The sequence below is a fragment of the Schistocerca nitens genome, chromosome 2 (genome assembly GCF_023898315.1).
Source record: "Schistocerca nitens isolate TAMUIC-IGC-003100 chromosome 2, iqSchNite1.1, whole genome shotgun sequence".
NCBI classification, from domain to species: domain Eukaryota; kingdom Metazoa; phylum Arthropoda; class Insecta; order Orthoptera; family Acrididae; genus Schistocerca; species Schistocerca nitens.
The window spans coordinates 595,708,345-595,720,868 of record NC_064615.1 but is presented as its reverse complement, the minus strand read 5'-3'; the positions used below and the strand labels follow the sequence as shown (position 1 = coordinate 595,720,868).

Below are 12,524 nucleotides of genomic sequence, written 5' to 3'. Positions count from 1 at the left end.
GCCCTTCTATGTGTACGTTCAATATCCCTTGTTACTCATATTTGTTATGGTACTCACATACAGTGCACATTGAATGGATGGGCTGATGGGAAACAGAGATAGCATATTTGTTGCCAAAAACAAAAAAAACTCATTTCTACCAAGATATAAACTGAGACTGCATATGAGATTGCTTGGGAAAGACTGAGCATCAAAAGTGGATATAAACTTGTAATTAGATCTTTCTGTTGACCAGCATACTCACCCTGTGTTGTAACTGTGACCAGGACGGCCGCAGGGTAACAATGACGGAAAGCGCGGTGGGACTCGCGGAGAGACCCATAAACAACAACACAACGAGAGAGGACGGACACGACCAACGAAGGACAGAACGAATACAACAAGATCGAACAACGGAGTCACAAGGAAACAAACACGTCCACTCATAACAGAATAAGGAAGTAAGCTGTCTTGCACGAAGTGAGGTGTAAACCGACGTATGTGAGATCAGACTGGCTGGCTGAGCGAGAGGCAGGCGCTTAAGTATGCTATCGGGGGTGTCGCTATTGGCCGCTGGGACCACGTGTTCCATTGTGACGCCCTCACACTAAAAGCGGGCCAGGAGGCATGCGCCGCCACAGCTTATGGCGCGATGCTGCAGAGACCTCTATGGGTCTTCGACGTCTGGCGCGGATTCAAATTCTGCAGCGCACGGTACCAGAACCTGGATGCAACTGGGAACTTTACGGAAAAGCTCAGTTCACTAGCAAATAAGTTCCACAATCATACTACCATCACAACAGTCTAGTAAGTGATGGATGTGACACAAAATCCTGTGAAACATTACTAAATTCCTTCTCTGAAAACTATCTTCAACAGATAGTGTGGAAGTGCACTGACGACATTTAGCCCCACTCAGAGGCATGCAGAAGAACAATGGCTCAACTTTCAGGAGAATAGCTGACATTGTGCATGACAGACGTATACCTACCGGAACAGTTCCTGATGGGAGGGACCCTTCACGGTATAGTTAATATAGAGAGACTTCTAAAGAAACAGAGACTATAGCATAATAGGTGTACAACAAATCATGTGCCACAAAATGTGGCTGTCAAGAGGCAATGTATGAAGCCTTCGTAACAACCATTGACACAATATTAGCAAAAGGTCTATAACAAAGTCCAAAGAAATTCTGCGCATATGTAAAGTCTGTTAGTAGCACACAACTTACGTGTCCAGATGTGACAGGGCCTGAAATTGAGGATGACAAAGCAAAACAGAAATGCCAAAGTCTGTTTTAAAATATTCATTCACAAATGAAAATGCATGAGTATTGCTCCAATTAAATTCCATGCCAGTACAAAGATGAGTGAAATTGGTATTAGTGTAATTGCCTCATAGTGTCTTTTCCTCTGATTTCAGAAGTCTTCAGTATTAATATACTTGTCTATGCTGTCTCTTGCTTGTGTTTAAAAGTTAATGGAACTGATTCATGCAACATCTGCTGTGTTTGGTCTATATAATTCCCAACTGCTGCATACTAAGTAGCAGCATTGTGTTTACATATATGAACCTCGATCTGTAGGGCACATTCTATAATAAATATGAATGCAGTCACAATGACACTCAATTGGCACTGAGATATAAACAGTAGTAATTTAATGTGACTGAGGAAGCAACAAGTTTTTTTATATAAAAAAAGGAGCTGCAGAATGATTATCTGCTGCTGTTCTCATAATAGTTAATTGCATTGTATCAAGATGCAATCTATTTTGCAAAAGAGAAACCAACAATTTTGAGTTAATCCTGCAGCATTGGAGGAGGAGGAGGAGGAGGATATTAGTGTTTAACGTCCCGTCGACAACGAGGTCATTAGAGACGGAGCGCAAGCTCGGGTGAGGGAAGGATGGGGAAGGAAATCGGCCGTGCCCTTTCAAAGGAACCATCCCGGCATTTGCCTGAAGCGATTTAGGGAAATCACGGAAAACCTAAATCAGGATGGCCGGAGACGGGATTGTACCGACGTCCTCCCGAATGCGAGTCCAGTGTGCTAACCACTGCGCCACCTCGCTCGGTGCAGCATTGGCAGCCAAAATTTTAAATAGATATGATACATTTGTCTAATTATGTAGTTTTCATTTTTTATATCCAAGTTCAGATTTTATATTTTATTGCACTAAAATTATTGAAGCTCTTAATCTAAAATGTGTAATATAATAAATTATTAACAAATTTTGAACAACAGCTGAGCTAATTCTAATTGTAGTGTACAATACAAAGTGAGTGTGTGTGTTTGTGTGTGTGTGTGTGTGTGTGTGTGTGTGTGTTTGTGTGTGTCTTCCATATCTCCTCCTAAACCCCTGGACTGACTTCAACCAAACTTCGTCCACATACTACTTACTGTCTGGAACGAAGTACTGTGTGGGTAAGAACCACCTTCCATTGGACTATTATAGGAGACAGACAGAGAGAGGATGGAGGATAAAATGAACAAAGGAAGGGAGGAGGAGGTGATGGACAGAGACGTGGGAGGAGGAGATAGACAGAGAAAAGGGGGAAGGGAGAGATGGACCAAGAGAAGGGGAAGAAGGAGATGGACAGTGAGAGGCGGAGGAGGAAATGGACACAGAGATAGTGGAGGGTGAGATATGAATGGGTGAGGAGGGGACTGAATGAGAGAGGGGACAGAATGAGACAGATTGGGGTGAAGAGGCAATTGAAAGAGAGAGGGGGAAGGAAGAGATGTACAGAGAAATGGGGGAATACAGAGGTGGACAGAGAGAGGGTAGAGCAGGAGATCGGCAGAGACAGTTGAGGAGAAAATGGACGGAAACAGAGGGTGAGGAGGAGATGGACAGAGTGAAAGTTGGTTGGTTGGTTTGGGGGAGGAGACCAAATAGTGAGGTCATCAGTCCCATCGGATTAGGGAAGGATGGGAAAGTAGATCAGCCATGACCTGTCAAACGAACCATCCAGTCATTTGCATGAAGCAATTCATGGAAATCACGGGAAATCTAAATCTGGATGTGAGACACAGGTCTGTACCATTGCCCTCCCGAAAGCGAGTCCAGTCAGGGAGAAGGGGGAGGACAATATGGACAGAGAGAAGAGGCAGGAGGATATGTGTGTAACGTATGATGCAAATGCGAATGCAGCTCAAGCTTTGGATAAAAAACTAGTATGTGTGTATCTATATATATACATTTGAAAATGCATTTCAATACTTGCATCAATACATAAAATACTAATCAAACAATGATGTTTTGAGATAGGCTGGATGTAATTAGTGTTATTATTTTTAACTGTAGCAAATGATTATTGTAAATGCCATGATGACATTTATTCGTACTTAACACATCAGTTTGCACTGATGACTATGCCAGCACACTGCTCTGATGTAACAAAACTTAATCAAATATAATTTGCAAAGTTGTTCCAACAACAATGTTGCAGGCTGCATAGTGTTAACATTCAATGAACTTTTGTATATAGTGACCAGCTTTTCTTAAAATGTGGAAATACTATTAAGGGCAGTTGCTAAAAGTTGTGAGAAGAAACTTTAGAAAACTATCATTTGATCTCCATTCGGCTTGTGACACTATTATCAAGGAAACTACTAAGACTGATAAGAAAATGTAAAGGAAACCTAAATCTACATATTTTACAATTCAGTTATCATCACCCTTATGATAAACCCTATTTATAACAATTTCTCCACCTCATTGTGCATTGTACTTTAAACTGATTGGATAATAGTAAAAATTAATATCAAGGCACCAAGAACATCCCATTTTATAAGAACATTATGGTTAATTTCTGGTACTCTTCATCACCATACTTATACTTACTTCTACATCATTACTGATGCTCACAGCTTTCTTTAATGTTACAGTTTCACCTTCAAGAGAATGCACTGCTGTCACCATCTGTCCAGAGCTGTCCAAACTGACTGTATGTACACCAGCAAATAATTTACGTAAGTGAGCCTGGATTACTCGTTCCCTTGTTGACTGACCAAGTACTTCAAGAAGATCATCATCACTAAGAAAATAAAACCGAGGAAATGCTGAACGCTTCTCCTGTAACAAAGAAGATTAGGATATATGATTATAGACTTCAGTTACACTTCACATAGGATATCATAAAAACTATTTACGACTGTTCTGAAATATGAGCATTTATATTTAAAAAAAAAACATTGAGTTAGTACAAATTTGGTACGGTACACACAGAAGACTGATGGAGATGGAGATGGAAATGGAGAAGGCCTGGTAAAATGTGGGAGAGCACAGATAGAGCACCAAACCTTAAGTGAGAGATCAAACAGCAATATGGAATAGATGAACAAATCTTCATAGGAAACAAACACCCATAAAAAATCTTTTAGTCATGTGAAATTCTTTATAGAAACAGAGCTAGAAACTGATGGAAATAAACAGGAAAAATCTAAGAATAAAAAAACTGTAATTAGATACTGTGTACTGGCTATGGGTGTCACTTTCACTTTTGAACCGCTAAAGGCTGCGATTAACTCACAGAAATTAACTAGAAGAAGAGAAGAGTAGTAACCAGGAAACAAATTTATGAACCCACAGACCATAAAAGAAGACATGGGCAATACACACTAAATGACAACATTCATAATTTATTTAAGCTTTACATTAACCCAAAATCTATAAACAAGGAGGAATTTGAATCAAATCCTAAAAAGTACAAGGTGTTATTGATCAAAAAGTAATGGGAATTTTGTAGTGCTTCGAGAATTTTTGCATAAATTCCAGAACCACTCGTCCATCTACCGTCTCGACCACAATATTTTAAAAATAAGAGTGAGAGAACATACATACTGCACGACACATGTTTGTGTGTGACAGTCGAACGGCATCAACAAGTGTTTGCCGTTCACGCCGAGGAAGCCATATTGGAAGAGCAAGGAGTAATCATGCAGCATTCCTTTGTGTTTTAGTCTCTGTGATTATTGTTAAAAAAAATGAACAATTGATTGTAGACATTAGTTGTACTTCATGTGTTGGACTCGCTAGAAGTAAGACACGTTCATCATTAAGTGGTTGCAAAAACTACACTAAAAATGTATTTAATCGCATCTAATGCTAGGCAAATCAGTTGACTTGCAAACACTTGAATATTTATGTCAGAAGTGGTGAATTTGTTCTTTGTGGAAGTTGAAATATACCAAGGCTAAACTAAAAGTATTCTGTGAGTATTCACTTATTGCAAAAGAGTGTAGAGAGAGAGAGAGAGAGAGAGAGAGAGAGAGAGAGAGAGAGAGTCTGATAAATTCCTGTAACCAGCATTATTCTTTGGAGAAGGAGGTTTTGGAGATCGATGTAGTCGGCTATCCAGATTGGCTGTGCATATCAAGTAAGTCAACTCATGTGTGAAAGGTGTGGATTTTGCTTGCAATCCAAAGTCACACCACTTCTTATTGTAGCACAGCATTAGAAGTTTTGTTTTTCTTAAAGAATCTTTGATCAAGAATTAATGGGCATTTTTGTTTTTCTTAAAGAATCTTTATTTAGTCATCAACATCAACTTTGTTCCCTTCAAAGTAATCCCCCCTCAGATACAATATACTTGTAACAGCAGTTTTTCCAATCATGCAAGCACTTCTGGAACCAACTTTTTGTTATGGTGTTCAGCTTCTTCCAGCGATTCTGTTTTTATCTCATAAATGGTGGCAAAACGACAGTCTTTCTTGGTCCTCTTGACCCTCAGGAATAGAATGAAGTTGCAGGGGACCACATCCAGTGAATACAGTGACTGCGGCAATGTAACAGTTTTGTGTTTTGCCAAAAAATCATGAACAAGCATTGTGGTGTAAAAAGGATCATAATATTGATGTAATTTCCATGAGTGGTTTTGCCACAATTCTGGTTGTTTCCATTAGGTGGCTTCACACAAACGGCACATAACTTTCAGGGTGTATTCCTTACTGACCATCAAATCATAACTCATGAAGCACTATCACATTGTAATCAAAGAAAAAGTAGAAAGAACCTTCATACATGATCAAACTTGCTGATTTCTTTTTTCAGTCTTGGATCTTCAGGCTGTTTTCATTGGTACAATTTGGCTTGCTTTCAATGTCATAACCAAATACCCAAGTTTTTCACCTGTTAAAACTTTCTTTTGAAGTTCTGCATTGCTGTCGACTTCATACACTAACTCCTGAGTGATGTCTACTTCACGTCATCTTTGGTTGAAATTCAACAATTTCAGAAGACACTTTGCTGCTACACATTTCATGCCAAAACCAGCCACGAAAACTGCTTGGCATGACTCAAACGATATGCCAGAATCATCAGCAACCTCTCTGATGGTGATTCGACAATTTTCCAGAACTAGTTTCTTTACTTCTTCCACACTGTCATTCTGTGCTGATGTGCTAAGGAGTCTAAGGTCAGTCATCATCTTCAATGTCTTCTCAACCTTCTTTGAACTGTTTATACCACCCACAAAATCTTGTCTGACTCATAGCAGATTTGCCAAAAGCCAAGGTCAACATTTTGAATGCAGTGCTGCACTTATATCCATTTTTCAAGCAAAATTTAATGGAAATTCTATGATCCATCTTTGCGAAAGTAAAAATTCCTTGAGCACTCGAAGACATGTATAACCTTTTCAACTATCAACAATTAGTAAATCTTCAAAACAGCTGAAAATGCAGGCATGCATCAGAAACATTGGTACCACCAAGACAGAAAAAAATTTTGAAAATCGAATTTGTAAAGCCCATGATATTAAAACAATTCCCATTACTTTTTGATCACACCTTATATATGCAGTTATTTGGGTGCCTTTTAATAATATCTGTGACACCTGTCTATCCCACTGTAAAGAACAAACCTTATAAAACTCTTGAAGTTCTATCAAACGCAAGCAGAACAACACTAAAGATATCATTACCTTCTTCTCATGAACAATTCCAATACTTCAGAAATTATTCCTAAAACAAAAAATTGGAAATATTGGTGAGGCATAGTTTGGTTGTTTTAGCTGTGCAGCTGCCCTCCAGTCAGATGATGGATGAGTTATCTTTGAGCATAACATGAATTTTTTTAACAGGTATACATAATACAAACATGTGGTATTAGCCCTACAGCTACTTGGAATCTGACTGATTTGGAATTTCAGCACATGGTAAAGTTCTAAACAAATAAAATGGAAAGATTAATGATTACAGCACAGAATTGAGGATTTCTTTCTTTCCTTACCAAGTGGAAAGATTAATGATTATATCATGGAACTGAGAGTTTATTTCTTTCCCCATCAAGATTAATCTAAAATGCAAGAACATTTGTGGCTTAGGCAATGAACAACATTAAGTTGCATTTTCAAATATTAAGAGAGACCCTGATGAGAAGAAAATTAACACAGCCACACAGTTTAACAGTGGCCATATTATTTTCTATAAATACTTCACAACTGTAACAAACTGCCTACCATTCCAGGAAAATATTGTAAAAGTTCACTGTGTAGCAGATATAATTGTTATTCATACCTCTAAAAATGTGTTAAGACTGTTTTGGCAAAGAGACAGTTGATTACGCAGTCTTGCCAGCATGTGAGAGAGACCACGCACTTTACACAGCATCACTACTCTGGGATCACGTGCTACATCTGACATGATCAAACGGAAGTCACGATCAACACGTTGAAAACGAGCCAAATCATGCGACAATGTTCCAGCACCAAATATGGGTTCCAAATATACCCATCTGTAATAAAGAATTTAATTATTTCAACCACCAGATATAATGCACAATACAATATATCTACACCTACAATAGACATATGATAATAAGGTCAAGGGACAAAGACTAGAGCTTAACTACTACTCAGTAAGCTAACTTATTAGAGTCACAGCACAGTTCCAGTGTCATGATGTAAAGCAGGAGCAAATTTGTTCTAACATGAAATTAAAATACTGATTATTGAGTGAAATATGTTTGCAGGCATAAAACAGATTACATAATGCTGCTCTTCATTTTGTACAATAAATCCGAGGAAAAGCTCTATGGCTCACATTCTTAGTATTGATTATAATAATCAGCAACAATTAATGCTACTGTCCGCTAGATTCATCTTATAATATCTAGACATTTTACAACTAGTTTTCACCTTACCCGAAACACACCTCATCTACCATCACTTTCTTTAAATATCTTTTGCCTACACAGACTTAAATCATTCTAATTAATGGGTAGGCTTCCAAGCATTAAAACATGTGGCATAAAAGGCTGTATATTTTGACTGCGTTGACTTAGAAGCTCAAATTTTTTACACAATCAACGGACCAAAGACCTTAATATTTGATGTGAATTTCAACTTGATACAGCTACCCATTTCTGAGAAGAAGGGGTCTTAACAGACGGAGAGACAAACAACAAAGTAATCATATCAGGTAGGCTTTTCAAAGTCAGCCCCATGGGGCACAGGCACCCAAGGGCACTCACAGGCTCGCCCAGCGAGCAGGTGCTAGGGGATAGGCTGCCTGTAAGGGTCAATTTCACTGTGTGTGTATGCACTGCTGCTTTTATGTGCCTGTCGCTTAGTTACGTCTTGTGCTTTGTAGTGGACTTAGTAATGACAATGATCTCCAGAAGCAGCCCATTGCCTTTTTCACCAAGTTGGGAAGAACGGTTTTTGTTTGTTGAGAAAGATGGGTTGCCTCAGTGTCTTGTGTGTCATAAAGTTCTGAATACAACAAAGAAGTATAAGATACGGCATCACTACATGTCTTCTCAATCAACTCAGTACGACAAGCTGGACAGTTGCACTGAAGGACGAAGTTCAGCAACAGGTATATCTGAGGCAAAATAAGTACATAACTATAATTAATGAATACATACTTCTTCTACACACTCTGTATTTGTATTGATTTCATTATTACATATGTTTTATGCTACTACTGTAGACCGAATTGATGTGGTGCTTCAAACAAGCTACAAAGTTGCACACATCATTGCAACAACTGGACCACCATTCTCAACCGGTCCCTTGGTGAAATCATGCTTGTTCACTGTTGTTGAGTGCTTAAAGCCAGCAGATTTTATGAAATTCGATGGAGTTTGCCTCTCCAAGCAAACAGTATCTCACTGGATCCACAATACAAGCACAGATTTGGATTTAAAACAGAAGTGCCAGACTTTGATAACTTTTTTGTTAGCCCTTGACAAAGCTATAGATATCACAGACATTGCTCAGCTTGCTATATTGTGAGGGGTATTAATTTAGAACAACAGGTTTTCAAGGAGCTGCTGGACATGATACCGATGGAGTATACAACAAGTGAAGACATGTTTGAGGTTGTTTGTGAGTCTGTAGAAAACATGTGCTTGTCATGGTACAGGCTATGTTCTATAGCAACAGACAGTGCACTGCAAATGGTTGGAAGCCAGCAAGGTTTTTTGACTCATCTGAAGGAAAATATAAAGATGGAATTTCAGAAAGAAATATCAAGCATACACTGTTTTGTGCACCAGAATGCCCATTGTGCTAAAAGTGTGAAATGTGCTGACATTGTGAAGTTCAAGGGGAAGTGTGTAAATTTCGTAAGACTCCACAGTGTCAACCACTGTCAGTTCAAAGGCTCTTTGCATGACCTGGAAGCAGCCTATGCTGATATCACTCCACATTACAGTGGCTTAGCGGAGGCAGAGTTCTCATTGTATTTTTCACAGTTTGGGAAGAGATTACATTATTTATGGAAATGAAAGGAGAGAGGCAACCATCACTCAGCGATGAGAAATGGGTAGAAGACCTAGCCTTCCTAACTGACATCACAAGACATTTAAACAGCTTAAATATGTCACTTCAAGGAAAGGATTTATTAATTGTTAATATAAGTGATAAAATTAACGCATTAATCCACAAACTTCATCTACCTCAAAGGCAACTTGGTAGTGGAAGTTTAATTTTTTCGAATGTTTTCCATCCCTCCAATTGCCAGAAGAAATAAGTTTTGGTGATTATCAACAAATAATCGTACAACTTCGTCAAAGTTTTGAGGTGAGGTTTAAGGACATGCAATGCTTAAAAAATGAGTTAAAACTGTTTCATACTCTAGTTTCAGTTGTACCAGATACTGTTCCTTCAGAAATGCAATTAGAACTAATAGATTTGCAAAGCAGCACACTGGTTAAGAACAGATATTACAACATTACACATGTGGTAAGGTGGTATCATGATCGTCTTGCAGAAAACTTTCCCAAATTACACAGGAATGTATCTGACATCATATCTGTGTTTGGCTCAACATATGGTTGAGAACAACTGTTTTCTACAATGAAGAGAGCAAAAGCTGCAGGAAGGTCCCAGCTGCATGACCCAACACTTATAGAGTACTCTGCATCTCGCTGCAGCTCGAGGACTGGCACCCGTTATTTCATTACTCGTGAACAGACAGAAATGTATTTCGTAAACTAAAAAAAATGTTCATACGTTTAGCTCATATTAATGTTTTTTGTTAGTTATAATCAGTGACTCTGTATTGCACTGTACATGGTCTCCTCCCTAGCCAGTGTTTTGTGCACAGTGGTGCAAGTAACCTGTTTGCCCAGCTCTGCACCTGTGACACTGTGCGCACGCTGTTTACTCAGTCCTCCCCACCAGTGCCCGCAGGCATCTAGCTGCTCACAGCTGAGCTCTTGAGCTCAAACAGCCTGCTGTAAGGATTCCATTTTTACCGATGAGGTACGGAACCACAAAAATATGAATCACACCTTCTGTTTCTGGATTCATTGTCTGAAACATACCCACAGGGGCAAAAAGATGAGGTTGAGGGCAGAAGGATTAACACTTTGGAGACCAAGCCAAAGCATAGTTCAGGCTACAGCTCTGTGTCAAAAAAAGCTGCACCCGAGTAGAAGTCAGGCTGCAATTTTCTTGAAGCGTGAGCCAACTATCGCTCAAAAACTCATTTCATGTGAGCACAATGTATAAATATCTTCCTACCTGTTCCTTTACTGGTGATGTCACCTGTTGAGCTGTCTCCTGTTGTCAGTTTCTAGAATTACATTGAAAGAAACATTGGCAAATGTAACAAGGCCTGTCACAAATGGCTGAGTCGATATGATAACATTGATGTAATTTCAGTGTGTACTCAATTTAGTTTTAGTTTTTTCTATAATTATCCTACAAATGCGTCACATTTGTTGAGTGAGCAAGTAAGTTTGGAAGCTCAAGTGGAAGAAATTGCTCAATAATACAACTCACACTTTTATCTTGGGAGAATAATTATACACACATCAAAAAAAGTTTTGCATCATCTTGGTTCCAATAGTTCCAGAACCTGGACAGAAAATTGGAATAGAGATCAACATAAATGTCATTTCTGCCCTTTTTATTGCTCGTGATGACCATACACTGCATGTTGTACAACCCTACAGCGAGACCTTCAGAGGTGGTGGTCCAGATTGCTGTACACACCGGTACCTCTAATACCCAGTAGCACATCCTCTTGCATTGATAGATGCCTGCATCTGTCATGGCATACTATCCACAAGTTCATCAAAGCACTGTCGGTCCAGATTGTCCCACTCCTCAACGGTGATTCGACGTAGATCTCTCAGAGTGGTTGGTGGGTCATGTCGTCCATAAACAGCCCTTTTCAATCTATCCCACGCATGTTCAATAGGGTTCATGTCTGGAGAACATGCTGGCCACTCTAGTCGAGTGATGTTGTTATCCTGAAGGACGTCATTCACAAGATGTGCACAATGGGGGCGCGAATTGTCATCCATAAAGTTGAATGCCTCGCCAATATGCTGTCGATATGGTTGCACTATCGGTCGGAGGATGGCATTTATGTATCATATAGCCAATACGATGCCTTCAATGACCATCAGAATTGGCCCCACAAAATGCCACCCCAAAACAGCAGGGACAGCAACCTTGCTGTACTTGCTGGACAGTGGTGTCTAAGGTGTTTGGCCTGACAGGGTTGCCTCCAAACACGTCTCCAACGATTGTCTGGTTGAAGGCACATGCGACACTCATCAGTGAAGAAAATGTAATGTCAATCCATAGCAGTCCATTCGGCATGTTCTTGGGCCCATCTGTAAAATGCTGCATGGTGTCGTGGTTGCAAAGATAGACCTCGCCATGGATGTTGAAGTTGGGCATCACGCAGCCTATTGTGCACAGTTTGAGTCATAACATGACGTCCTGTGGCTGCACAGAAAGCATTATTCAACATGTTGGCATTGCTGTCAGGGTTCCTCTGATCCATTATCTGACGCAGCAGTCATCCACTGCAGTAGTAGCCCTTGGGCAGTCTGAGCGAGCGATGTCATAAACATTTCCTGTCTCTCTGCATCTTCTCCATGTTCACTCTGAGACACCTGGACACTTCCCTTGTTGAAAGCCCTTCCTGGCACAAAGTAACAATGCGGACACAATCAAACCATGGTATTGACCATCTACGCATAGTTGAACTACAGACAACACGAGCCGTGTACTTCCTTCCTGGTGGAATGACTGGAACTTATCAGGTGTCAGATCCCCTCTGTCTAATAGGTGCT

At 39.7% G+C, this 12,524-nt stretch overlaps 1 protein-coding gene across 1 annotated transcript in view; it reads right to left on the bottom strand.

Moving 5' to 3' along the window:
• LOC126236667 (cytoplasmic dynein 2 heavy chain 1) overlaps window positions 1-12,524 on the bottom strand; it is an 873,274-nt gene that overhangs the window by 557,345 nt on the left and 303,405 nt on the right. Inside the window, exons 25-26 of the mRNA XM_049946146.1 lie at window positions 7,502-7,718; window positions 3,828-4,058 (exon numbers count right to left, since the gene is read on the bottom strand). Of these exons, the coding sequence (XP_049802103.1) occupies window positions 3,828-4,058; window positions 7,502-7,718 (448 nt within the window). The remainder of the gene's footprint in view (window positions 1-3,827; window positions 4,059-7,501; window positions 7,719-12,524) is intronic.